This window comes from Ogataea parapolymorpha, chromosome VII (assembly GCF_000187245.1).
Source record: "Ogataea parapolymorpha DL-1 chromosome VII, whole genome shotgun sequence".
Classification (NCBI taxonomy): Eukaryota; Fungi; Ascomycota; class Pichiomycetes; order Pichiales; family Pichiaceae; genus Ogataea; species Ogataea parapolymorpha.
This window is the reverse complement of record NC_027860.1, coordinates 207,957-234,063: the sequence shown is the minus strand read 5'-3', so window position 1 is coordinate 234,063 and position 26,107 is coordinate 207,957. Positions and strand designations below refer to the sequence as shown.

Here is a 26,107-nt window from a genome sequence, read left to right as displayed (position 1 = left end):
TCGTTCCAGGACCTTTTTAGAGCCATGGAAAAAAAAATTTATTTCCGAAAAAAAAGTAAAGAAAAAATAAGCGACCTCGGTGAGGATCGAACTCACGATCTTGCGATTAACAGTCGCATGCCTTAAACCAGCTTGGCCACGAAGTCTTATTTGGTGACATTTCTGCTAGGCTGAGAACCATATGGATATCGGAAAATTCCTGCTATTCGAAGGTAATACTAGCAGTTGCATTGAGTCTTGATATTATAGAAGGGAATTGTGCTGATTACTAAATGGCCCCGGTCATATGTTGTAGCCTTTTCAGAGCCAGAAATGGTTGCTGCGACCTTCAAAAAATTACCACAATTATTAAAAAACTCAAAAATAAAAAATAGCCATCAAACAGCGACCGGTAACTACAAAACCTAAGATCCTCATTCCGAGTACTTCTACTTTCCTTGGTCTAGCTCCGCTTTTCTGAACTCTATACGAATAGACAGAGGGTATTTTCTTGCTCACTTAACTCTCGCTAGTCGCAGTCCGTAATAGTACTAATAATTTTTTATTTTCTTATTGAATTTACATGCTTTTTATATTCTTTCTCGTGCTACTGGCCAGTGGCCTCCCGGCCGACGAAATTTTCCGCGTGGACTGGCAGACCGTGCAGATAGGCACGCCGTTTACGTCTCTGTTCAAAGACGGCCGAATTCACTCGCTTACTGATCAAAACATATACTCTGTTCTGAACTCGTCGACGGGCGAAGTTTTGTACAGATACCAAAGCGACACGCCCATCCAACACGATTCGGTGCTATCTCCTGCCTGGGACGGCCTTGTTGCTTGTGGCTTCAACCATGAAGCAGTTTCTCGCATTGTCTTCTGGGCAAAAGATGGTCTAATTGAACGCGAGCTTGATCTGGGCAGTTTGGCCGGGATTCATAACGTTCGCGACGAAGTGCTATTGGCCGTGCAGAAAAACGGCTCCGTGCTGCAAATCGACAAAGACTACGGCCATAGTACCGTTGCGCACGTCGGACCTGTCAATGCCAGCAAACTGGCGTTCTTTGCCGACCAACTAGTGCTGGTCACTAAGAGTTCAGCGGGAACGGCCTACAAAGTTTTGGATGGACAGGAGGGCCGTTTGGGGTGTCAATTTGACGATGTTTTGGTCACAGACGAAGGAATCGTGTGCAACAAGGACATATACAAGCTGGAGAGCGGAAAATTGCAGAGATACAAAAACTCACCGCTGGCTGCCCTTGCCGCGAAAACAGCTCGGATAGTCAATTCCCAGTATTTGGTGACTGTGGGCGAAAACATACAAATATACGATCTGGACGAGCCAAGCAGACTCATCGACTCGTACGGGCTGGAATATCCAGCCGACCTGATAGAGGCCGACACGGTGGACGGCAAGGTTGCAGCTTTTGTTGTTTCTGGCAACGATCTGCTATTATTTGTTGAAGGAGAGCTGGTTTGGGCCAGAGACGAGTCTTTGGCGGAAATTGGCGACATCGTGATCATCGACCGCCACGAAGAGCTTAGCGTGACATTTGAGGATTTTGAGCACGAAAAGCACTGGTCCGGCTATATTGACAGACTCAAGCACAATTTGCATTTGCTCTTCCAGGAGCCGCATAAAGACACCGACAAACATTTTGGGTTTAATAAGACGATTATTGTGCTGTCTGGAAACGGCAATCTTTACGGATACGACAGCTACGGCCATCTTGAATGGAGTATTAAGGGCCAGGGATTTTCCCGGATATTCAGATTGGATAATCAGGCATACGCGGCCAATGAAAGATTATACATAGTACAGGACGGGAAGCTTTTGGAGACGGACGTCAAAGAGGAACAGAAAGCACTGTATCCTCCAAATCTGGACGATTCGTACCGTCTCTTGACAACTGCTGCCAGGGGATATAACAACACTGAAGTGGCATCTCCAGCCGTTGTTTTAGCAAGTCGCAGAGTCCTGTACAAGTATCTGAACCCGCAAACCTCTGTTGGTGTGTTTTACAACGAAAACTCTGCACTTGTCAAGTTTGTGGTCTACAACAAAGCCACAAACCAGACATATGCGTCGTTTGAGCACTCTACAAAGAACCCTGAGTCGTTGAAATTGGTGTTCGAGGAGAACTTTATTATATTCACCACGAGCGAAAAAAACGCAGAGACCAGCATCCTAGGCGTCATTGAACTATACGAGTCGCTCACTCCTGACCAAAGATCAAAAGTCCCTGAACATCATGTGCGCACATACGTTTTCCCTGCGAAAGTGGCCGCCATGACTGTGACGCGGACAAAATACAACATCGCCTCCAAATGGCTGATCGTGGCACTCGAATCCGGGGAGATTGTTGCTATTCCTCGCACACTGGCCAATGCAAGACGGCCAATTGACGTGAGCAAAAAGCCGTCCGAAGAGATGCTGATGAAGTACCAGCCCGTCTTGCCGATCAACCCCAAACTCACGCTGTCTCATTATAGGAAGATCATTGGCACCAAGAAACTAGTTTCTGTGCCCACAGAGCTGGAGTCCACGACGCTCGTTGTTGGTGCGGGAACTGACCTGTTTGCGACGCTTGTGCGCCCATCGAGCTCTTTTGACTCCATGAGAGGCGACTTTAGCAAAACGACTCTCTTAGCAACGATTGCGGTTCTCGTTGTGTCGATACTGGTGGTGCGGCCGTTTGTCAACCAGAAACGGGTGAAAGATGTCTGGCAAACGCGGATCTAGCGGTCGCGCCGCCGCCGCTCGGTCTTGCGGCCCAGCTCCATGTCTTTGCGACAGTCTGGACAGTACCAGATTCCCTGTGGAGGCTCTTTGAGCCCGACACAGTCATAATGGAACCACTCGTATTTGCAGTCGGAGTTGTCGCACGCAATCATGTTCCCGTACGAGACCTGCTGGCAGAAACAGTACAGCTCGTCCTCCTCGTTGGAATTGTGGTTTGGGGCCTTTGGAATCGTCACTGTGCCGGACGCTCCATGCTCCAGCAAAGAGTTCTTCTTGCGCGGTGCTCGCATCATCATGTCTTCCATTTCTAAATCGCTCAATTCCTCGGATGTCATTCTGTTGCGTAGTCCCATCATCGAGCTTGAATAGTTGCCCATGTAGACGTTCGACGGCGTGGAGTGTCTAGACTTGCGCGGAAGCCTACCCTTGCGTGGCACAGACCCGAGAGAGTCGAGCGACGTGCTCGAGATCTGCGAGCTCAGCATGTCCAGCATACCGTTTTCGGCGTCTTCCTCGTCGGACGACTCCTCGTTCAAGATCGGCGGCACCACGCCCTCTTGTTCGAGCTTCTCGATGTCGTTCTCCAGCTTGGTCAGGTGTTTTGCCAGGAGAAACAGCGCGGTGTTTGCCAAAACACACTTCTCCTCCTGTATCTTGCTGCCCTTCTCGAAATCCTCTCTGTTTTTCTGATATATTTGGTCCTCCTTCGGATGCTTGACCAAAGAGCCCTGTTGTTTTATATGTTTAAACAGCTGGTTATCTCGTTGACTGATGCGTTTCCTTATATCGTACAGCTTCATATCCTTCTCCCTCAGCTCCTCCAGCAAATACGCCAGCTCGGAGGGCAGGTTAGACAGATCCTGCGTATATTGTTCCAATAACGTGGAGGCGTCCATTAAATAAATAAAATAAATTATATTTTTTTATTTTTTCGCCATTATTATTACTACACCTGCTTGCTAGGTTTCCGGATATCTGTCTCTGCGTACAGCTCGTTGTATTTTCCCTGGTTACCGTACCGGCTGCGCTTCGGCCTGCGCAAGTGCGACAGGTCTCTGTGCTTTCTGTTGATGTACAGGAACACGTACATTCCAAACACAGCTATGATCACCACGGTAGGCACAGACATGATCACGTAGTACACGTTGTCGTTCGATCCCGTGCGGTCCTGCAGCTCCTTGTCAAGCTTGCTGTTCTTGGCCACCACTGCACGTTTCTGGAAATGCACCACCACATGGGCAGACTCTATCAGGCTGAACTCTTCGTCGTCCACAGTGTCTGGCTGCACCGCAATGAGAACGGCCTTGCTCTGCCGTTTTCCAAGCCAGGTGTCCAGAACCTCAATAGGGAAGAAACCGTCTCTATTGACGAACCAATCGGACGTGAAGAAAGTGCCCGGAAGAGCACCTCCCTTGTGTTCTTGCGAGTGATCGATATTTTTCGTCTTGGGCTTGACCGGAGGACCCAGGTCGACCAGGTCTCTCTTGACCAATCCTTGCTCTTTCGCCGACTCCTTTAGGAACGCGTAATGGATCCGCACGTTCGTGGCGTCCTCGAAGTAGCGCGTGAACCAAGTGAGGAAATACGTCTTCCCCACGAACAGTTTCTGGTTCTCGTGCGGCGAGCAGAACGGCTCCGAGCTCAGTTCCCGCGCAACTCCCTTCTTGTAGTAGAAATCAGGCGTGCATCTCATGAGAGGGTTTAGTGCCACATAAGTTTCGTCTTCTGGCTGCCAGATCACCTCGGTAAACACCTCGTCTTCCGCCATATTATGTGCCTTGAGTTGCTCCTTGTTATACGTCACTGTGGTGGCCGTCTGGAAGTACGTTTTTAGGTTTGGACGGCCGTTCTGGGTTTTTCCATTTTTCATCTTTGGGTATATTGTCTTTGGAGAGCCGTCTTTCTTGAGAGACACCCATGGCTCGAGCCCGTCAGTCGTGGCAGGAGGCTTTGCGCTGAACGTGATTCCGCCAATCACGGTCGGCGTGACAATCTCCGGAATACTCCCGTAAATTGTCCGCAGCCAAGGGTCCGGTTTTTCGGTCGTCTTGGTAGAGCTCAGACCCTTGCCCTGCATTCTCTCTGCGTACTCCTTGTTCACAATTGCCTTCTTGATCCGCTTCTCCAAAACGACTGGTGTCTGAGAGGGGACGGCATCGACCAAGGACGTCTGCGACGGCAACACCGGAAGAGCCGCCAGCTGGCACGCCAGCATCAAGTACACTAGAACCTTCATTGGTGTGTTAATTTTTTTCCAATTTGAATCAAAAATATTGGTTTTCTTCAGGCACACCCTTGCACCACACGTCTCGGCAATTGGCGGAGCGGTAGCGAGGGCATCACACAGCTTGCAGATAGCTGTGGCGATGCAGAGGGGGTATATCCGAGCATTTCCGGTACCAGGCTGAAACTGGGCTGCTCTTCACATGGAGTTAGTCGCGTCGAAGAGATGCGCACTACGTTGGAACGGCACGGGCAAACGAGTTGAAGCCTGTCGGACTGCACAATGGAGCAAACCACACTTTTCTGCCCCAAAACGGTTATAACTTCTGGAATCTTCCTTCCTTGACTAAAATCTCTTTCGCTACGACCAGTTTACGCAGGGCTATCCATCCCACATGGCCTTTGGACATTCGGCTTCTGTGGGGGTGGTCTGTCGTTCCATGAGCGGTGTCGCCATTGCGGCGACACCCACATTTATCGTATTCTATTAGGCCTAACGAATTAATATCGGAGATAACTGCGAGGCAGAGGAGCTGTAGGGGCCGGGGTAAAAAGGTACTATTTCCGGGGCAAAAAGGCACCATTGTCGTTTACCACGCCACCGCAGCCAGATTCCAAATAGCTCACTCCGTAAGATTAGCTGCGCGCAAAACAGAGCGAGGAAAGCCCTCGTTGGCCGATGTCCTGCCCGGCCAATGCTAAGCAGACCTGTTCGCATGGTGCAAAGGTGTGGCACGATCTCGTCTGTCCCACCAATTGCGGCAAATTAAACGCATTGTACTTCTGCCCGTCCTCGCGACGACCGACCTGGAAATCTCGAGATTTTCTGCAATCAAGCTCCCCCACATATGCAGCCTTTATTATCTTAGCTTTCTTTTGCATCTGGCTTAGTAATACTAGAGTATATAAGGTTGTGCAACCTGCAATTTGTCTCACCATGTCGCAAACTCCATCGCTAGCCAACACCAATCTTTTCAAGCCGATCAAGGTCGGCCAGGTCGAGCTCAAAAACAGGCTTGTTTATGCTCCAACTACGAGATATAGAGCCACCGATGAATTCGTGCCTACAGACTCAATGCTCAAGTACTACGAGCAGAGAGCCGAGAATAACGGCGGATTGCTCATTGCCGAGGCCACTTTTCCCGATTACAGTTTTGGACTCTACGAAAAGGCGCCTATGATCAAGACTCCGCAACAGGTTGCCAGCTGGAAGAAAATCATTGAGGCCGTGCACAACAAGGGGTCCTATTTTGGCATCCAGCTGTGGCATCTGGGAAGAGCAGCAGACCCAAAGCTGAACAAGGCTCTGGGCGTGCCATTGGTGGCCCCTTCCGCCCTCCACATAGACGAGACGGCAGAGAATGCTGCCAAAGAGGCTGGCGTTGAACTTAAAGCATTGACGATCGCGGAGATTGAAAACGTGGTGAAAGAATTCGCCGCCGCGGCGAAAAGGGCTATCCACGAGGCCAAGGCCGATTTCATCGAAATCCACGGCGCACATGGGTATCTCCTGGACCAGTTCAATCACGTGAACATTAACAAGAGAACCGACAAATACGGTGGCTCAATTGAAAACCGGGCGAGAATCACGCTGGAGGTGGTTGATGCATGCATTGAGGCCGTCGGAGCTGAACATGTTGCCATTAGATTGTCGCCGTACGCCAAGTTCCAGGGTGCAAAAGGTGTCGACTCCGAAATCCATCCGATCGCTCATTGGGGCTACATTTTGAGCGAGCTGGAGAGGAGAGGCAAAGAGGGCAAGAGACTGGCGTACGTGTCTGTGGTGGAGCCACGCGTGAGCGGCTCTGAGGACAGCCGCGACACTCGCAAGTTTGACGTTTCGTGGATCGGCGAGGTGTGGAAGGGCGTTCTGCTCAGATCGGGCGCCTACTTGAACGAGAATTACAAGTATATTTCTGCCGATGTCGACAAAGACGACAGAACGCTTATCGGTGTGTCGAGATACTACACCTCGAACCCCGATTTGGTAGAGAGACTGCAAAAGGGCATTCCTCTGACTCCGTACGACAGGTCCAAATTCTACAAGAGAGGATCCAACGACGGGTACCTGACGTGGGCAAAACATGGCGAGGACCCGGAGAAACTCAAAGACCTGGCCGACGTTCCTCTAAAGCCTTTGGCATAGATAGAATACGTCAAGCAATTTCTTTTAGCGATTCTGCTCGTCGGCAAATTTTCGCCGAGCCGTGCAGAAAAACGTTATGCACGTAGAATCGGTGAAATCTATTTCATCTGTACCTCGTGCTTAATAATACAACGGTATAAAATAGCATGTAGTTCCTCGTGAGTTCTCAACATGACTGAAATCAAATCGCTTGCCGAGAGTAACCTCTTCAAACCAATCAAGGTCGGAAACGTCGAGCTGCAGAACAGACTCGCGTACCCGCCAACGACCCGGCAAAGAGCCACTGCCGACTTCGTGCCGACCGATTCGATGCTCAAGTACTACGAGCAGAGAGCAGAGAACAACGGCGGCCTGCTTGTTGCCGAGGCCACCTATCCGGACTACAGCTTCGGCCTATACCCAAATACGCCGATGATCAAGACGCCGCAGCAGGTTGAGGCTTGGAGACAGATTATCGAGGCTGTGCATAACAAGGGCTCGTTCTTTTCTGTGCAGCTGTGGCATCTAGGTAGAACAGCCAGCGCCCTGTTCAACAAATCCAAAGGTCTGCCATTAGTGGGTCCGTCCGCGTTATATATTGACGAGGCGTCGGAAAAGGCGGCCAAGGAGGCGGGCAACGAGCTAAGAGAGCTGACGATTCCTGAAATCGAGGGCATTGTGAAAGAATTCGCCGCTGCTGCCAAGAGAGCCGTTCTCGAGGCCAAGGCAGATTTTATCGAGCTCCATGCGGCACACGGCTATCTCCTCGACCAGTTTAACCAACCAAACGTCAACAAGCGTACCGACAAGTATGGGGGCTCGATCGAGAACCGTGCTCGGCTGATTTTGGAGGTGGTGGATGCATGCATTGAGGCCGTTGGGGCCGAGCATGTGGCCATCAGATTGTCTCCGTACGCCGCTGTCCAGGGTGTTGAGGGCGTGGATGCCGAGATTCACCCGATTTCGTACATTGGATACGTGCTCAGCGAGCTGGAAAAGAGAGCCAAAGAAGGCAAGAGACTGGCCTATGTTTCCGTGGTGGAGCCAAGAGTGAACGGCATTTTCGACAGCAAGGACGAGAGAGAGTTCAACACTTCGTGGATCAGCGAGATCTGGAAGGGTGTGCTGCTGAGGTCCGGTGCTTACTTGAACCAGAACTCCAAGTTCATTGAGCAGGACGTCAATGCGAACGACAGAACGCTGATCGGTGTTTCCAGATACTACACCTCGAACATAGATCTTGCAGATAGACTGAAGAAGGGTCTAACTCTGACGCCATACGACAGATCCAAATTCTACAAGAGTCTCTCCAACGACGGATACATCACTTTTACCAAGTACGGAGAGGACCCGGAGAAATATAAGGACCTGGTGGATGTTGTTCCTGAGGCCCTAGCATGATAGATATAGCGACTTTATAGAAGGCTGAATTGTAATATCGCGAATAAAAATGCGTAGCAGGGGTGGCAGAGCTTGCCTGAAAATGCCGTCCGTGCAGCGCAGATATGCGTTTTGCGGTGTACAAAGTGATGCAGTTGAGGCAAACGCATTGGATATGAAATTATCATATTGTCCGCTCAACAGAGCAGCATACGTCTTTACCTCTTGCTCGTACAGAATCCAAAAGCTGCCAAGCAAACACCGAGACCTCCCTGCATGCTGAGGTAGCCAGATTCTACCTACCATGGCTCCAGGACCAGTACAGCCAACACTCCAAAGCGAAAACGCCAGAAACAGGTCCATTGAGCACCGGCCGTAAGTGGTTGTCCCAATAGCCCAAACTGCCGTCTCAAAAACTATTCTTTCCGCGCACACCGTACCATTTTCGTCGGGGCCCTTTTCTGCCGTCGTCGGATTACGTAATCTTACATAATCTGATTGTTGTATGCAACAGCACGGAAAAAAGATAACGTCTATGTCTGTTCCAAACCACTCGCCCTCTGCGAAAACCACCGCGTACGGTGCGATCCCGATCCCGAACCGCGGCAACGTGCCTAGACGGTCGATGCTGTTCAATTCGCCGCTCGGGTCCTACAAGACCCCGAACTCGCTGTCTGGTTTTGCATCGTCGTTTCACCGTGCGCAGTCGTTCCGGTCGGTCGAGCCGCGGTTCAGGGCGTCGCGCTCGTACTTCCAGGACGACGAGGAGCTGATCGACCCAGAAACAATGGCCCCGTCCGCGCTGGGGCACAAGATCTCGACCGTGCTGCAAAACAAACCGATCTCCGACTCGTCTGTTTTCGACGAGGCTGCCATTGACGACGCCTCGTTTGCTGACCACAGCTACCTGGATCTCTCGCGGACCAACTCGCTGCACTCGTATGCGGCGTCGTTTCTCACCGCAGACGACTCGTTCGCATTCCGCCAGGTCGAGGACAGAGACGGCAAGATGGTGACGATGATCGCGCCGCGGTCGACCGTTCCGCAGACCGTTTTCAACAGCATCAACGTGCTGATCGGCATCGGGCTGCTTGCATTGTCCAAGGCCATGACGTACTCGGGCTGGTACTGCGGAATTGCGCTTTTGGTGTTTTCTGCCTCCATTACTTACTGGACTGCCACGCTGCTCAGCAGATGCATGGACACGGACCCGACGCTGTGCACTTATGCCGACCTGGGCTACAAGGCGTTTGGAACGAAGGGCAGGCTCTTCATTTCGGTGCTTTTCTCCATAGAACTGGTCGGTGTCGGCGTGTCCTTGATTGTGCTATTTGCAGACTCGCTGAACGCGCTGTTCCCGCACATTTCGGTCGTCCAGTTCAAGCTCATTGCGTTCTGCGTGCTCACGCCGTTCTCGTTTCTCTCGTTGCGTGTGCTGAGCGGAATCAGCTTGCTGGGAATCACGTGTACCATTTCTCTGGTGATCACCATCGTCCTCATCGGGCTCTCCAAGCCAGAGAGTCCGGGCTCTTTGCTGCATCCCATGCCCACCAGCCTGTACCCGGCCTCGTTGCACAATTTTCTCGTCTCGTTCGGCATCATTCTGGGCCCGTTCGGGTCGCATTCGCTGTTTCCTGCTCTCAAGTCAGACCTCGCAGAGCCGGAAAAATTCCAAAAATGTCTCTCCATCACGTACACTGTCGGCTTCCTTGCCGACTCCACCATGGCCATCGCCGGCTTCGCCATGTTTGGCGCAGGCATTCTCAACGAGATCACGCAGTCCGTCCTCGTCACCAAAGGATACCCGAACTTTGTGTATCTGCTGGTGAGTGTGTGCGTCTCTATGGTCCCGATAGCCAAGACACCGCTCAATGCGATGCCGGTGATCAATATTCTGGAGTTTGTGATGCACGTGTCGCCGCAGCAGATCGACTCGCCGTCGTTTTTCCAAAAACTGCTGCGCATAGCTGCCAAACTGCTCGTCAATATGTTGTTTGTGCTGATCGCCATCATCTACCCAGAATTCGACAAGATCATTGGTCTGAGCGGCGCGTCGCTCTGCACCATCATCTGCATCATCCTGCCATGCGCGTTCTATCTCCGGCTGTGCCGCCCGGACAACGCCTGGTTCTACCACGCGGTGATCGCGGCCGCCGCAATCGTCGGCGTAGCTGCCACCACCGCAGCCATTACGGATTAATAAATAGTACTTCAATTATTACACCTGCTGGGCCTTCCCCACACGCTTCTTCTTGCTGTCCTCTCTGCGCTCGTTGTGCTGTTTCCGCTTCTTGGCTCTTCTCAGCCGCTGCTTCTCCTCCCTCGAGAGCTCCGCCTTTGACATCACCACTCCAGACTTCAGCAGCACCTCGTCCTTTCCGACCTTCGACACCGGCTTGTACACCTCCTGAGGAGCCAGTGTTTGTGCGTCCGACATCGTCAGCGGCTGGGCGTCCTCCATGGAGATCGTCGACGTCTGCACCTTGACTTCCAGCTGTCTTTCCTTAGGCTTTGGAATAAAGTGCGCAGAGCAAAGCGAGTCCAGTTGGTGGTTCAGCTTGTCGAAAAGCACGCTAATCTCGTTGTGTGCTTGTTTCAGCTCAGCGCTCGCAGCATCGTCCTGCTTGCCCAAGTATTCCTCCTCGTACAGCTCTGCCAGAGACTTGCTCGACTTTTCTTCGCTCACTTCGACTTTCTTCGACGGACGGAAGTCGGCAAGCTCAGAAACAACCCGTTTGGGGAGTTCGTCGAATTTCTCGTCCCTAATGCGGCGTTTGATGATTTCCTCGATTGTTTCGGTCGTTTCCTGCGTAATAACAGGCACCGGCTTGGCGGCCCTGTCGAAGTCGAGCTCTTCGTCCAAAAGTGCGTCTGCGTCTCTCTGCTTGGCCTGCACCTCTCCCTTCATCTGCCACTGCTTTTCCTTGATAGCTTCGGCCTCCAGCTCCTGTATCTCGCGTTGCAACTTGAGCTGCTGCTTTTCAAAGGTGCTCAGTTGCTCGTTTGTGTTGTTGAAATCGGCCATCACAGAGTCAAATGCGGCGTCATAGTCTTCCTCTTGTAGATCAAAAGAAACTGCTTTCTGTTTCGGCTTGGCCGTCTTCTGCTCCTTCTGCTCCTTTTGATCCACCTGCGGTTTGAAGAAATCATCATAGTGATATATTTCCTCGTCAGACGACTCTTCAGCGTCCAAATCGACCTCGCTCTGCTCTTCCTCCATAGCCATCACCTGCTTGTTGAAATCGTCGATTGAGAAAAACTGGTCGTTCAGCCCAAACGCATCCTTGGACGGAGCCACATCGACAGAGGTATCAGATTCGTTTTCGCCGTTCTCAGAAACGTTCCCGAAAAATTCTTCATCAGAGCCAAGGCCTTCGCCTTCTTGGGCACTTTCGTACACCTCGGACTGGTCGCTCTCAGACTGGCTGTCATCAGATTCGTTCTCGTTCTCGGATGCTATTTCTTGTCCTTCTATATTCACAGGGCGCTCCTCCTCCTCTTCTTCCTCTTCCCTTTCCTCTTCGTCCTCATCTTCAACATCCTCCCACTCGTCGCTCCAAACACGCTCATTCACTCCCTCAACAACAAGCTTAACCTGGCCCCAAACTTGGGACGGCGTGAGCCCATCGACATATATCTCGTCTAGCACAGAATGCTGTTTGGCAATTGGATCTATAAGTTGCTTTGCTTCGGTTAGCAGTTTTGTCTCGTCGAGCCCAGAAATAAGCGCGCTCTGAGGGTCCTCGGCCAATTTTTCTAATAGACTCATGTATTTAGCTTGAAAAATATTTTTTTATAATTTTTATATTCTTTTTTGATAATGATTTCTACTTCCACCCGTGCACCAAATCACGGTTCGAAATTCGACGGCTAGGATAGGGTCCTCAGATGAGAACTTGGCTATCACATTCAAGTAGCATCTCTCGAGAAAACACCTGTTCACCAAAATTAGTGCTCTATCACTCCGTGGAACGTTTCCCGAGCAGTTCTGTGGAAGTCCGGTGCTGTTTTCAGCTAGCTGAAAATGCCACTAGTGGCAGCTACCGGCGCCCATTGGCATTTGCAATTAGCAGCATTTGTTTAAACAACAACTATTTTGGCACGGATGAGAAATTTCCATCCCCTGTATGAATGTATGTACGATCTCGGTAGTCTGTGAGAGATCTACGGTCTATTCACTTAGACAAATGTGCTGCTAATTCCAGCCAGTGTTTTTCCTAATTTTATCGCCATTCGTCTACCTTTGGCAACGACATGAGCTTTTGCGGATACTCCAGAATGGGTATAGGGAAAGGATAAAAATCAAGGCAAGAACGAAGCCCCCAAGTCCGGCCCTTACTTCAAATGTAACTTCAGTTCCACCAGATATGTCAAATGTTTTTTAACATGAGAAGCAAGCAGGGCTGTAAATACCATCTAAACTCATAGCACCACGTTATTTGATCGTGCTCTGGCACACCAGGATCTCGAATTGTCAAACGCACTTGTCAGTCTTGAGTGCCAACCAAGCTCTTCAGACTCCACAATAAGAATAGCCTATTTAATAGTCCCGGAATCCACCTACCCACGTAAGTATCTCTCACACAAGTTCCATTATCTCAGCTAAACTTCAATCACTCATTCATGACAAACAAATGTATATAAGTTCCTTCACGCAATGAAAACGTGCTACCAATATATTCCTCGAATATAGCTCTTCCCAAACCGTCTTTGAAGCAACAGACCTATTTATATGGATGAATCGATCAATCTCAAGCCGCTGAGAGGTTCAATTCGTTAACCACAAGCGAGCCACCTCAATCCCTGTTATTCTCCTGCTGCTCAGCCCGATGCCTCCAAACCGCCACTACTTCAAACTACCTCTCACCCAAACCACAGGTAAGATGTACACGTAGCATTGAACCCCCTCGTGCCTTGTGCCTGAGGATTTGCCCACCACGCGTCCAGTAGACACCAAAACCGGATGGTTCTGCAGCGTCCATTTTACCGGTGCGAGGAGTGCACATACTTTTCAGCTCACAGTAGAAATAAAACAGATTCCAAATCAGCTCGCCTCCGCGATGGACAACACAAACAAGTGCAAAAATTGCCAGAGCTCCATTACAGAGGGCCAGGCATACGAGCTGGGCGGAGAGAGATGGCACATCGAGTGTTTCCGGTGCTCGAAGTGCGACAAGGAGCTCGGAGTCAACTCGAACTTCCTTATGCTGGGAACGGGCTCGCTGGTGTGTTCGGAATGCTCCTATTCGTGTAAATCGTGCGGCAAGAAGATCTACGACATGGCGATCCTCACGGGCGACCAAGCGTACTGCGCCAACTGCTTCAAATGCAAGGCCTGCAAGAGACCTATCGAGGATCTGCGCTACGCGAGAACGTCCAAGGGTCTGTTTTGCATGCCGTGCCACCACAAGCTGGTGGAGCGGAAACGCAAGTACGAGGCGGTCAAGTCGCGCAACTTTGGTTCCTCGCTAGAACCGCACTCATCCGCCGACACCGTGCCGTCTGACGAGAAGAGACAGATATACGATGATCTGGCCGACAGCAAGCCCCTTTCTGCCACAGAGAAGGTGCAAGTGACGTCTCCTCCAAAAGTCACCAAAAGCCCCGTTCTACAGAAGGTGGAGGGGTCTCCCGTCACGATCCAGAGAGAGTCGCAGGAGGAGCTGCTCACCATCCCGTTGCGTTCGCCAAATAGAAACCTGCGCTCTCCCAACATCCAGCCTGTGGCAGCGTTCACGTCGCCGAAAGTTGACGATTTCGCGGAAATCAACATGATGACGCCTACGCCGCTGAAAGCGGACCGGTCTCCGATTACATTGACGGGCGTTGTCTCACCTGGGAACAGAAATGCATTTATTTTTGAGCAGGAGCCGGAACCTGAGTCGTTTGTCGATCTGAGCGACGACGACGACGATACTGACGAGTCGGACGAACCGCCCAAAGAGGTCCCCAACCCGATGCGCTCGCCAAGCAAGAAGCCTCCTAGCGGCACCATACCACACACACCTGAGAGACAGAGCTCGTCGCCGTACAAGGGGCTCAACATTTCCGGTCTGCAGCTGGCCGATGACGACCAGCGCCAGCAGGAGCCTGCCGTGGAAGTCAGCAGGGACAAGGAGAACACCGGGTTCCATTCGCGGAAGTCGTCAGGCGGTTTCAGTCGGTCGTTGTCCATCAAGAACGTTTTTCATAGACACAAGAAGAGCAACAGCGGTGCCGGGTTGGAAAAGGCCAAGACACAGGCTTTGCGCGACGCCAGCTCTCCCCCAATGGACCAGGAAGAGCTGCTCAAGACCCCAGACTTTGGCTCGCCAATGCTCAGCCACAAACGCACTCAATCAGACCTCACCACAAATCCGTTTTCTCTGCACCTGAGATCTCGCTCCGACGTCGTTTACGAGGAAAATCAGCCGGAGTCGCAAATACTCCAGGTGGACAAGCAGCTCAAACAGCTCAAGAGTGAACTAGTGTCTCTTACCAGTGCAAAGGCGAACTTGATGCGGGACATCCAGTCGCTGACTGCTGAGAAAAGCGGACTGGAGGAGGATATTGCTGTGTTGAGAGAACAGAAAGAAAAATTGGAGACTGATACGGTGGCAGAGTCCAAGGAGACAGAATCAAGCGACTCGCCGTCATTTGCACAATCAGACGACACTCTGCCCCAGCTGCCGTCCAAGATCGCTCTGCAGTCCAGAAAAATGAGCTCGACAGAGGAACTAGGCGACAAGCCGAGAAAGGGAGGCTTTATCCGGCGGATATTTGGCGCAAATGGCACACAGACCTCGCAGCAGAACAACTACGTGATAGGGTCTCCGTCGGTCCAGGATATTGGGTCGCCAAAGAATTTCAGACAGATGGACGACTCTTTCAACACATCGCAGGAAGACATCGAAGAGAGTAAGCCTGTGAGCGGTCTTTCGGCGATGATCAAATCAAGATCGTCCAACTTCTTGCGCGGAAACGCGTATCCGTTGGGCAAGTCGTTGTACCAGTGCACTCTGCAGGAGCGTGCCGAGCTGGAGCTGCGAACGGTGCCGTTTGTATTCTCGTGCTGTTTGTCAGAGATCGAGGCTCGTGGAATACGGGAGGGAATCTACAGAGTCAGCGGATCGTCGCTTGCGATAGACAAGATTGAGAAATATTTTGAGACTGTGGAAGTGTCCAACGAAAAGGACGTTAGCAAGGCCCCATCCGTCCTGGAAGGTGACATCAATGCTGTTGCGGGAATGCTAAAGAGATACCTGAAGAAGATTCCGGATCCCGTGATACCGTTCAGGAATTACGAGCAATTCATCGAGATCTCCAAGATCCAGAACGAAGCAGGCAGGTTTGCAGGGCTGAAAACGCTGCTCAACGATCTGCCTGAGGCGAACTTTGTGGTGCTGTTGCAGCTAGCGAAACATATGGGCGTGGTGGCACGCAACTCCAATATCACGAAAATGACATACAGCTCGCTGGCCACGGTATTTGCACCCACTCTGGCTCGCGACAACACGTTCAATCCGCAGCGAGAGATCCTCGACAACGGAGCCAAGACCGCCGTGACGGAATTTCTGTTCCGCAACCACGAGGATCTCTTCAGACGAGCTGTGGCCTAGTTGACGTCGGTGATACTCGTACTGGAGTACATCTCCAGTCTTCTGTGGCCTATACGGAGAAGATGCTCGATTGCTGCAAAGTTGCGCTTGGGGATGTCTCTGTAACGTGCGAACTCAGTATGGATAAAAACCACCCAATGCGAGCGTTTATCCTGCTGTTAGAGCCAAAAAAACAGGACTACTTACTGCCGGCTTGGTCCGGGTCGCCCTTAGACATTTGCGATATAGAGAAAGCACTTCTTTCTGTAGACCTGAAAAACGCTTAGGCATGAAAAAATAAAAATGTAGAAATCAAATTAAATCATTAGGATGTGCGTTTTACAGCGAAACTACAAATTCTAGCGTCGCTAGCTGTTTCATACTTCACCATTTATTACCTAATAGAAAGTGGTTGGACGCTTGGCCGAGTAAAGCTTGGCAGGCTTGGTGACTCTGTGAGGCAATGGGAACTTGAGGTCCTTGGTCAAGAATTGTCTGATGTACTGTCTCTTGACATCGTCGGTCTTCTCAAGCTCGACAACCTTCAAGATGTGGATAGATCTAAATCTGGCTCTGTGTCTGGCAGCAAGGTCAGCATACATGGTCTCGACAGCACCGACTCTGCTAACGTCTCTGTATTCCTTGTACATGTTGTGAGTTCCAGATCTGGAGTCGTATCTGATCCAGATGCCGAAGTTCTTGACCTTGGTTGGGTGAGTCTCGCTGATGACGTTGAGGGAAACGATTTCACCAGAGGCCTTCTTGACCTTGTGCAATTTTTGCAAGAAGTACCAGTATCTCGACTTGGCGACAACGTCGTTAGGAGCAAAGATTCTCATTCTGTACAACTTTGGCTCCGGCACGGACTCGGTAGGCAGCTTTCTGCCGATAACCTGGTATTCGTAAAGACGGGACATGTTGGTCTTGTTGAAATGTATAAAATTTTCAGCTTGAAAAAATTAATATTTTCAAGGGCCGCCAACCCGGGGCAGAAGTCACGTGATGTTACAAAGGCGCCAGCTCACTTTGGATGTCTTTTTTTTTTTTAATATCCCGGCCCCAGGCGTGGCCTGAGGAGGTGGCGCGGGGTGGAAACCGTATCTCTCCAGATCACACCACCAAACCGTTCTTCTCGTATCGGTCGTTTACTCCTTGGAATAAATACCACCCACATGTAGCCCGCTCTGTCAGCCATGAACTCAACACTTATTGGAACAGCCCGCGAGGTGTTTGAGCACCACCCAGACCTCACAGTGCTCGAGAAACTATGGAAATCATGGTACGATTATATGGATAACGATGTTCTTGCTACCGGCTTGCTTTTCTTCCTCACACACGAAATTGTCTATTTTGGAAGATGCATACCGTGGATGGTGATTGACAAGATTCCATACTTCCGTCGCTGGAAGATCCAGCCGAGCTATGTGCCTTCTGAAAAGGAGCAATGGGAGTGTCTCAAGTCTGTGCTACGCTCTCATTTTTTGGTCGAGGCTCTTCCAATCTGGACGTTCCATCCAATGTGTCAAAAATTAGGCATTAGTGTTGCCGTCCCATTTCCGTCCTGGACGAAAATGTGCCTCGAGTTTTGTCTGTTCTTTGTGCTCGAGGATTTCTGGCATTACTGGGCTCACAGACTGTTCCATTATGGTCCTTTTTACAAATATGTCCACAAACAGCACCACAGATACTCTGCACCATTTGGTCTCACCGCTGAGTATGCTCATCCAATTGAGGTGATGTCGCTTGGCTTTGGAACCATCGGCTTCCCTATCATATATGCCTACTTTACGCGAGACCTTCATCTGTTCACCATTACCTGCTGGGTTTGCTTACGTTTATTCCAGGCGGTTGATGCACATTCCGGCTACGACTTCCCATGGTCATTGCACCATTTCATTCCCTTCTGGGCTGGTGCAGAGCACCACGATCTTCATCACCACTACTTCATAGGCAACTACGCCTCGTCTTTCCGGTGGTGGGACTACACTTTGGATACCGAGGCCGGTCCAGAGGCAAAGAAACAGCGCGAACAGAGATGGAAGGAGAAGGAGGAGAAAAAGCTCCAGAAGCATTTGCTGAAAGAAAAGCTCCAGTAAATAAGGGTATAGGCGAAAAGCGTTCCTGGCAAACGGAAATTGAGAGTAGATCGTTCTTCTAACATTGGATAGATCTTTGGAGGCATGGAACACATTCTATAAATTATGTTCAGAATAGGACCCTGTATTAAATCTCCAGACTAATCTGGCACAAAAACTGGATATTAATTTTATTTATTCCTGATTTACGCTTAATGCCCCAGATAAACCGCGGACAGCTGCTGCTGTTCATTATTTTTTTGACTTTCCTGCTGCCGAGCGCTCCACCCGAAGAGGCTGGCTACCTCTCGCCGGAAGAGCGCAAGCGAATGCTGGGCGATTTGAAAGATACCATCAGGACAGCAAGGACCGCAATGACGACCAACGACTACGCCTCTGGGTACGGGAACGTGACAGGGTATAAATTGAGCTACGGGGATGCAGTGAAGGGCCGCAAGGTGGAGGACTGGCCGTTTCCGGACCATTTGGTCTTTTCAGAAGATGAAAAACATAGTATACTGCCTAATAGGATCAGCCAACAGGCACGGGAAATTTGGAGCCATCGCGATGCGGCTTCCGGAGCATTTTGGCGAAACATTACAAGCACGCTACGTGGCGAGTACTCTCTGCAAGACTCCTTTGTACGTATACCGATGCCCATACCTGACTTTTACCAGAACTTGACGGAATACAACGACATTATTAGCAACTCTACAATCCATCCCGGGAACGTCACAGATGAGCAGGGCCTTATTGAAATCACTCTGCACAACTTCAACTACACTCCAGAAAGCAAAGACACCACCGCCGTGAGCATGAGTGTTAAACTGAGCGATCTGAACGAACAACATGACCACAATCTGCGGCTCCAAGGAGCGTACCATCAGGAAACAGGAAATTTGGTCGCCGTCTCGAATTCGGGCAAGTTCAACGGAATCTATGGTCTGCCGCATCTGAACCTTGAAGATGGCCGCTATTTCAACCAGACAAGGGTGCTGATGGAGAGTAGTGTCAACCGCACAGATATCGACTCGCTGGACATGTCCTATCTCGAAGACCTGCTCGGGAAGAGCGCCAATTGCGAATACATAGCATATATGCATTTTGAGGCCACCAACCTAACTTCAGAGGAACTTGAGGTGATTGACACCGAGCTCGAGACCCCATTGGGACGACCACATAGACCTATACCCAAAATCAATCTGGTTTCTGGTCTCTTGTACTCGCCAGACTGCGGTTTGTCGATCCGGGTGAACAAGGCCGTGGGACCGCGCGACGAGGTCCAACAGAACCAGATCAAAAACGTTCTTCTTTTCGGGATTTTGCTGATGAGTGCTCAGATTTGGCTATTCATCAAACAGATGGGCTCCACAAACACTCCGTCCACGATGTCATGCATCTCATTCTGGTCGGTTGCCACCATCAACCTTGTCGACGGGTCGTTGTCGATGATCTCACTTTTGTGCTCGCTTGTGATGGACTCGCTCTACATCCAGTTTGCCGTTTGTGCTTTTCTGGCCTTCACCTGTTCGTCTATATTTGAGATGAGATATATGATACTCATTTACGCAGCACAGATCAACGAAAGGAACATCAGCTGGAGAACCGCTTTCCAGGGCACCCCGATAGACGAGCGCGAAAATAATACCGAGAACACACAACCGAACCAACCCAATCCCGTGACCGCCCAAGACGAACAGGCCATCAGCGGCCAGCTGTACATGCGCTTCTTTTTTTCTCTAATTGTGTTTTCCTTCCTGGTGCTGAACGTGACACTATGGCCGAAACCGCAGCGTGTCGGCTTTGAGTACTTGATCGGACTCCTGATGAATTCATTTTGGATCCCGCAAATTTATCGGAACGTGATCAGAGGTTCCAGACGGTCTTTCAGAAAAGATTTTATAATAGGCACCTCCATCATCAGACTCCTGCCAATAATGTACGTCACGATGTTCAAGAACCCATTCTATCACCACAAGGATTACAAGCTTGTCACATTGCTGACTCTTTGGCTGGCATTACAGATATTCATGCTGTACCTACAGGAGCTGCTGGGGCCTCGCTTTTTCCTCCCAGACAAATATCTTCCCAAGACTTACGATTACCACCCAGTTCTTTCGTTCGACGATCTCGAAAACTCGTTCAATGTGGACCACGAGGTTGTTGACTCGTCACATTCACACTCGAGATGCAAGATAGATTGTACCATTTGTATGAACTCCTTCGAGGTTCCTGTTCTCCATAGCGGTCACGATAAGGAGGACAACAGCAGCATCGGTCTGATGGCTCGTCGCTCCTACATGGTGACGCCCTGCAGACATATTTTCCACACCGAATGTCTGGAGAATTGGATGAAGTACAAACTACAATGTCCCGTTTGCAGAAATAGTCTGCCACCCTTGTAAAAAATAAACGAAATAAATAATAAATAGTCTAAAATTTAGTCATTCTCAAATGGGGCCTCCAAAACAGGTGAAAGCCTGTCTTTTTGACATGGACGGTCTTCTCATAGACTCTGAATCCGTCTACACTGTGTCCATTTCCGACATATTGATCAATAGGTTCAACATTCCAGGCGGTCTAACCTGGGACGTAAAGATGAAACTCCAGGGTCTTCCAGGACCACAGGCATCCCAGACGGTGATCGATGAGTACAAGCTCGAGGGCATTACTGCCCAGGAGCTGTATGAGTGGACTTCAAGAAAACAGGCAGAATTATGGCCCAAGGTACAATTTCTACCAGGAGCTCTAGATCTGATTAAGAAGCTCGCAGCCAAGGGGATTCCCATGGTTGTGTGCACTTCCTCCCACAAAGACAAGTATTATATGAAAACTGCCCATTTACAAGAGGGCTTCAAGCACTTTGAGCTCGTGATCACGGGGGACAACCCTGTCATTGCAGGTAAAGGCAAGCCTCTTCCATTTATCTGGTGGTTGGGGCTGTCAGAGCTGAATGACAAGTTGCGCAGCGAGGGCCGTATTCAGGAGGATATCAAAATCGAGGAGGTTTTGATTTTTGAGGACGCGGTTCCAGGCTTGATCTCCGGTAAGCGTGCTGGTGGATACGTGATCTGGGTGCCTGATCCGCATGTTCTAGAGATGACCAAACCGGACGAGCTGTTGGATAATGGTGCAAAGGGAGAGCTTCTGAGCAGTTTGGAGGAATTCGACCTTGCCAAATATAATTTAGAGTGATAGAGCAAATATTAATATAGAGCTTTTTTAATTACAAGCACGAGAATAATTTATCTTTATAAATCCAATCTAATAGGGAGCATTGCGGAAAAGGAAAGATATACTCTCTCCGTTATGCAAACGTCTGATGGCTTCGGCCAAGACACCGGAGACATCGATGGTGTCAAGCTTTGGACAAAGCTTTAATTTTTCTTCAAACGGCACGGTGTTGGTACACACAACTCGTTCGAGCTTGGACTTGTTGATGTTTGCGATGGCATTTCCGCTCAATATTCCGTGTGTCACAATAGCAATGACCTCCTTGGCTCCGTTTTCCAGCAGAACCTCGGCAGCCTTGGCCAGAGTTCCGCAGGTGTCGGCCATGTCGTCCACAATAATACAGGTCTTGCCGGTTACGTCTCCAACAAGGACCATGCGACTCACCTCGTTGGCTCTGGCGCGTTCCTTGTGTATAAGAGCGAAGTTCAGGTCCAGACGATCGGCAAGCCCAGCAGCACGCTTGGCTCCTCCCGCATCTGGAGACACAATAATAGCGTTCTTGACATCCAGTTTCTCTCGAATATACCGAACCACAGAAGGCTCTGCATAGAGATTGTCAACGGGCACGTCAAAGAAACCTTGAATCTGTGAAGCATGCAGATCCATGGTGATCACGTGGTCACATCCGGCACTCGTCAGCATGTCTGCCATCAACTTGGCCGTAATAGGCGCACGGCTCTTGTCCTTTCTGTCCTGTCTGGCGTAAGGGAAGTTTGGCAGAACAGCAGTGATTCTTCTCGCAGAGGCAGTTTTGCAGGCGTTGATCATGATCAGCAGCTCCAAAACCTTGTCGTTGACAATTCCTGACCCGATTTGCATTATAATGTAGATATCTTCGTCTCTGATGGACTCTCCAATGGAGAAAGACACTTCCTTGTTGGAATCACGCTTGATGTCCACAGGGGTCAGCGAGAGCCCCAAGCTGAGAATTAGCTCAATGATATAAAACCACAATACCTACCGCTTCGCCACAAGCTCCGCCAGATTTCTCTGGGTATCACTGGCTAGCAACTTAATCGAATTAGAGGACATTGACGAGGACAAATGATTGATAGTGTTAAAATTTTTTTGTGGTGCAAAGATGGAAGTTCCGGCGAAGCGAAAGTCTAGATAGATAAGGCGTTATCGTGTTTAGGCAATTATTTGGGGTTTGGCGACTTTTGGCGGCTCTTCACCAACATGGCCATCTGTGAACAGACTTCTGGTATGTCTTTGTGCACGTGACTCGTGCGATACCAATTCTGAAACCATTCTGTTTTACATAATCATATAATGCGTTAAAAGGGATAATTAATTAATTCTCGAGCTCCAAAAAAATTACTGATCTGACGTCCCGATGGAGTCTTCTAGATCTGCCACTTTTATCCACGATATAGAGAAATTCGTCAAAGCTGGAGTGCTCCCAAAGCTTATAGATCCACAATTGCCTCCTGCTTTGATGAAAAAGTACTCAATACCGCAGCTCAGGTTGTCCGATCTGGAATCGTCGCAGGCTAGCGAAGTTCCACCACGCAAGATAGTCAATTTCAGCTACGAGGCTTCTAAAATGACAGCGAACTCATCATGAGTGTCTAGAGATGCAACACTCTAATCATGGCTTAGGAAGTCCAATTAGCAGCGCCAAAATTATGGCTTGCGATTTCTAATCAGAGCCGTCCCAGCCCAGTTTATATTTGGAAACAGAGTTAAATGTTTCAGACAGACTTCAATTTAAAAATCTGCCACATCACTATTAGTCTTACACCACATTACAAATGGGATAACTGAAGGTAATGTCTATATTTCTGAATCCTTAAGCGTAGATAAGATATATTCCACTGAGTGCTGGACACTTTCACTGAGCCAGCGTGTCTGGGTAGAAGAAGAAGGAGATGGCGATGATCAGGTAGGTGCTGACCAACATGACACCCTCCAGCCAATTCGACTCTCCATCCAGAATCAGATAGTTTGTGATCAGAACGGCGACAAACATGACTGCAGTCTCGTAGGTGGAGAAGTACAAGGACATTGGAACATCGAATATCCAGCCAATCAACACCAAGAAGGGAGTGACAAACAGCGAGATCTGGATCGACGATCCCACGGCAACACCAACAGCAAGGTCCATTTTGTTTTTGTAGGCCACCACCACAGCCGTGACGTGCTCTGCTGCATTACCAACGATAGGGATGACGATCAAACCAATGAAAGTTTTGGAAAGACCGGAGCTTTCGACAATCTCGTCGATAGAAGACACCAGGGAATCGGCAGAGAATGACACAAGAACGGTGGTGACGAGCAGCACGGCCACGGAGGATATCGTGCCAATGTGTTTTGGCTGGGGTCCAGGACCCACCTCCAAAAGAGATTTTGGTCTGCCCACCAAAAATCCTCTTCTTGGGTGGGTTGTATCCTGAGAGTCCAGGGTAGTGTTACTGGTGGTCTCGTCTATAGGAAGCTGTTGCTCCTCGTCACTTGGCTCCAGAACCTGCTCAAACAAAAACTTGTGAGTTTTCAATTGGAAGTACAGGTAGAAGCAATACACGATGAGCAGAAGCACTGAAGTTCCTCTGGAAAACTCGAGTATTTTGGACTCAAGATCCTTTGTTTTGGACGGCAATGAGGCATGGAATGCTGCGGGAAGCAGCAGCCCGCTCATCGAGAGTGCCAGCAGCGAGCTCATGGTCTGGGCAACTGTCTGGTTAAAAGACTGCTGAGGATACCAGATGCCTCCTGCCACGAAGCAACAACCCAGCACAAGGAGCAAGTTTGAAAGGATAGAGCCCAACATAGAGGCCTGGACCACTGTGATTTGGTTCTGGCTCAAGGCGATAACACTGACAATAACCTCAACCGCGTTTCCGAACGTAGCGTTGAGAAGTCCTGCTATCGAGTCGTTGTGGATGGCTTCTCCCAATTCTTCCGTAGCATAGGCCAACACGGATGCCAATGGGATGATGGCAAGGAAGTTGAAGGAAAAGACCAGTGAGGCTTTCCATTCGAGCCAGTCTGCTAGATAACCCAGAGGAACGAAAAACAGAAGGAAGTTGATAGGGGACGACCTCAAGGTCAGCTTGACGACATGAGGGAGTTTATTGGTTTGGTCGGTGACGGCTGCGGGAGCCACCAATGGCGTATTTTCAGAGGACATAGTATGCTAGGACACGGGACCCTTGGATTGAAACGAACAGACAAGAAAATCCTAAATTACCGTATTGTTTTTTAGAACGCGGCACAGTAATCTTTTGCGTCGGTCGACGTAAGATTATTTCTACACTGGGTAGTCTGAAGAAGACTAAATTTGCTATGGCTCAGTGACAGATTTGCGACAATGCTGGTGAAAGAAGCATGCTTTTTGATGAAGAGCAGGCGCTGCCATGTTTCTCCATGGCCAGTAAATAGGATTAGGGCAAGCGGGATTGTTCTGTTATTATGCAGACTGCATAGCTCAATTGGTGCTTTTACGCGTACACTGTAATACGCATGTCGTGAATCTGAATTAGATTGCCCCTTTCGTGAGCGAGGGCGCATCTGCTATCTGACCATGAAAAAAGCCGTCTTGTCAAAACGGTGATAATTATTTTCGCGTCGCGTACTGACTCCTTTGCAGGCACTATGCATAAATATGGCCGATATACCTGGTTGAAAAATTTATACCTAGCTTGCTGGTTGTATCTCGCTACTCTTTGGCCGTTCATTCTTTTCACGCCTTACCATGTCTGACGTTCAAGCCCTGTACCACTTTCTCAGGAGGCCCGTGTCGCCAGACATGATCCAATGCTTGGTCAACACCACCAGCTCAGTTATTGCCGTTCCTGACTATTCCAGCTCGTCGCTGCCATCGCCACCAGCCTCGCCTTTGGAGACGCCAGTTCCTTCTCTCTACTGCTTTATTGAGGCCCTCATCGATCACTCCCATGTCCAGACACCAACTCTCATGTCGAGCCTGGTCTATCTAATCAGATTGCGCGAGATCCTGCCGCCAAACAGCACAGGAATGGAAACTACCAGACACAGAATCTTTCTAGGCTGTCTGATCCTGGCAGCGAAAAACCTCAACGACTCGTCTCCCTTGAACAAACACTGGTGCAAATACACCAATGGCTTGCTCTCCCTGAGAGACGTCAATACCCTGGAGATGGAACTTATAGGATATCTGGGCTGGGATAATATCAGAATCAGACAATCGGACCTGATTTCAACGTTCAGTCCTTTCCTGGAACCTATCAAGTCCAAACTTAGACGGCAATCCGAGGCTAAGATCGCCAAACACAGGGACCTCACCAGAGACCTGACCAAATCACACGGCTCTTCCTCTTTGCCTTCTCCAACGCAGCCTTTGTATGCTCACTGGACTAAACCACCCTCGCTTTCACACTTACCTTCTCCATCCCCACAAAGACCAAAGATGGCCATTAGAAGAACCTCTGGTTCCACCAACCTGAACGCTAAATACTCTGCATACAACTTGCAGAAACCATACTCATTCCAGTCGCTGCCAACTACCGCCTCCATTCCTTCGCTTTCGACTTCCTCCTCTATTCCCTCTCTCGCCTCAACAAACTCCACCAGCTCGACAATATACCAGGTGGACGACTTCAACCCAAAACCGTTGAGGCTACCAAATTCGCAGTCACGTGACTTGGACGAGAATAAAGAAAACCACATCATGGGCCCCTATCTCAGGGTTATCAACCCAGACATGATGCATTCCATACACTAGAGATACATATATGTTTACAGTTTTGAGCCGGACTCAATATCAATATATCTTAACAACTTAGTCAAGCCT

The 26,107-nt window shown here is 49.8% G+C and overlaps 16 protein-coding genes and 1 non-coding gene across 17 annotated transcripts; 10 read left to right on the top strand and 7 right to left on the bottom strand.

The window, feature by feature from the left end:
- Positions 1-71: 71 nt before the first annotated feature.
- On the bottom strand, positions 72-146 carry HPODL_05448. The gene has a single exon. It is a non-coding gene; the product is annotated as a tRNA-Asn (tRNA).
- Positions 147-562: 416 nt separating this feature from the next.
- On the top strand, positions 563-2,722 carry HPODL_02520 (Conserved hypothetical membrane protein; the record flags this gene model as incomplete). The annotated part of the gene is made up of 1 exon (XM_014076828.1): positions 563-2,722. One exon carries the CDS (start codon positions 563-565, stop codon positions 2,720-2,722), a length of 2,160 nt encoding a protein of 719 aa, XP_013932303.1.
- HPODL_02519 (Subunit of the NuA4 histone acetyltransferase complex that acetylates histone H4 and H2A) lies at positions 2,719-3,618 on the bottom strand (the record flags this gene model as incomplete). The annotated part of the gene is made up of 1 exon (XM_014076827.1): positions 2,719-3,618. One exon carries the CDS (start codon positions 3,616-3,618, stop codon positions 2,719-2,721), a length of 900 nt encoding a protein of 299 aa, XP_013932302.1.
- Positions 3,619-3,668: 50 nt separating this feature from the next.
- Positions 3,669-4,958, bottom strand: HPODL_02518 (uncharacterized protein; the record flags this gene model as incomplete). The annotated part of the gene is made up of 1 exon (XM_014076826.1): positions 3,669-4,958. One exon carries the CDS (start codon positions 4,956-4,958, stop codon positions 3,669-3,671), a length of 1,290 nt encoding a protein of 429 aa, XP_013932301.1.
- A 924-nt stretch (positions 4,959-5,882) lies between these two features.
- HPODL_02517 (NADPH dehydrogenase) lies at positions 5,883-7,091 on the top strand (the record flags this gene model as incomplete). The annotated part of the gene is made up of 1 exon (XM_014076825.1): positions 5,883-7,091. One exon carries the CDS (start codon positions 5,883-5,885, stop codon positions 7,089-7,091), a length of 1,209 nt encoding a protein of 402 aa, XP_013932300.1.
- Positions 7,092-7,262: 171 nt separating this feature from the next.
- On the top strand, positions 7,263-8,471 carry HPODL_02516 (NADPH dehydrogenase; the record flags this gene model as incomplete). Its single annotated transcript, XM_014076824.1, has 1 exon — positions 7,263-8,471. One exon carries the CDS (start codon positions 7,263-7,265, stop codon positions 8,469-8,471), a length of 1,209 nt encoding a protein of 402 aa, XP_013932299.1.
- A 514-nt stretch (positions 8,472-8,985) lies between these two features.
- HPODL_02515 (Amino acid transporter) lies at positions 8,986-10,650 on the top strand (the record flags this gene model as incomplete). The annotated part of the gene is made up of 1 exon (XM_014076823.1): positions 8,986-10,650. One exon carries the CDS (start codon positions 8,986-8,988, stop codon positions 10,648-10,650), a length of 1,665 nt encoding a protein of 554 aa, XP_013932298.1.
- An 18-nt stretch (positions 10,651-10,668) lies between these two features.
- Positions 10,669-12,219, bottom strand: HPODL_02514 (U3 small nucleolar RNA-associated protein MPP10; the record flags this gene model as incomplete). Its single annotated transcript, XM_014076822.1, has 1 exon — positions 10,669-12,219. The coding sequence occupies one exon, from the start codon at positions 12,217-12,219 to the stop codon at positions 10,669-10,671; it is 1,551 nt and encodes a 516-aa protein (XP_013932297.1).
- Positions 12,220-13,510: 1,291 nt separating this feature from the next.
- Positions 13,511-16,048, top strand: HPODL_02513 (Rho-type GTPase-activating protein 1; the record flags this gene model as incomplete). The annotated part of the gene is made up of 1 exon (XM_014076821.1): positions 13,511-16,048. One exon carries the CDS (start codon positions 13,511-13,513, stop codon positions 16,046-16,048), a length of 2,538 nt encoding a protein of 845 aa, XP_013932296.1.
- Positions 16,049-16,425: 377 nt separating this feature from the next.
- On the bottom strand, positions 16,426-16,944 carry HPODL_02512 (60S ribosomal protein L20-A; the record flags this gene model as incomplete). The annotated part of the gene is made up of 1 exon (XM_014076820.1): positions 16,426-16,944. One exon carries the CDS (start codon positions 16,942-16,944, stop codon positions 16,426-16,428), a length of 519 nt encoding a protein of 172 aa, XP_013932295.1.
- A 276-nt stretch (positions 16,945-17,220) lies between these two features.
- On the top strand, positions 17,221-18,123 carry HPODL_02511 (Methylsterol monooxygenase; the record flags this gene model as incomplete). The annotated part of the gene is made up of 1 exon (XM_014076819.1): positions 17,221-18,123. The coding sequence occupies one exon, from the start codon at positions 17,221-17,223 to the stop codon at positions 18,121-18,123; it is 903 nt and encodes a 300-aa protein (XP_013932294.1).
- A 632-nt stretch (positions 18,124-18,755) lies between these two features.
- Positions 18,756-20,507, top strand: HPODL_02510 (E3 ubiquitin ligase; the record flags this gene model as incomplete). Its single annotated transcript, XM_014076818.1, has 1 exon — positions 18,756-20,507. One exon carries the CDS (start codon positions 18,756-18,758, stop codon positions 20,505-20,507), a length of 1,752 nt encoding a protein of 583 aa, XP_013932293.1.
- A 49-nt stretch (positions 20,508-20,556) lies between these two features.
- HPODL_02509 (putative uncharacterized hydrolase) lies at positions 20,557-21,297 on the top strand (the record flags this gene model as incomplete). Its single annotated transcript, XM_014076817.1, has 1 exon — positions 20,557-21,297. The coding sequence occupies one exon, from the start codon at positions 20,557-20,559 to the stop codon at positions 21,295-21,297; it is 741 nt and encodes a 246-aa protein (XP_013932292.1).
- Positions 21,298-21,366: 69 nt separating this feature from the next.
- On the bottom strand, positions 21,367-22,368 carry HPODL_02508 (Ribose-phosphate pyrophosphokinase 1; the record flags this gene model as incomplete). The annotated part of the gene is made up of 2 exons (XM_014076816.1): positions 21,367-22,258; positions 22,298-22,368. 2 exons carry the CDS (start codon positions 22,366-22,368, stop codon positions 21,367-21,369), a joined length of 963 nt encoding a protein of 320 aa, XP_013932291.1.
- A 304-nt stretch (positions 22,369-22,672) lies between these two features.
- HPODL_02507 (uncharacterized protein) lies at positions 22,673-22,903 on the top strand (the record flags this gene model as incomplete). Its single annotated transcript, XM_014076815.1, has 1 exon — positions 22,673-22,903. The coding sequence occupies one exon, from the start codon at positions 22,673-22,675 to the stop codon at positions 22,901-22,903; it is 231 nt and encodes a 76-aa protein (XP_013932290.1).
- A 267-nt stretch (positions 22,904-23,170) lies between these two features.
- On the bottom strand, positions 23,171-24,466 carry HPODL_02506 (Ca2+/H+ antiporter; the record flags this gene model as incomplete). Its single annotated transcript, XM_014076814.1, has 1 exon — positions 23,171-24,466. One exon carries the CDS (start codon positions 24,464-24,466, stop codon positions 23,171-23,173), a length of 1,296 nt encoding a protein of 431 aa, XP_013932289.1.
- Positions 24,467-25,030: 564 nt separating this feature from the next.
- HPODL_02505 (PHO85 cyclin-2) lies at positions 25,031-26,038 on the top strand (the record flags this gene model as incomplete). Its single annotated transcript, XM_014076813.1, has 1 exon — positions 25,031-26,038. One exon carries the CDS (start codon positions 25,031-25,033, stop codon positions 26,036-26,038), a length of 1,008 nt encoding a protein of 335 aa, XP_013932288.1.
- Between the last annotated feature and the right edge of the window lie 69 nt (positions 26,039-26,107).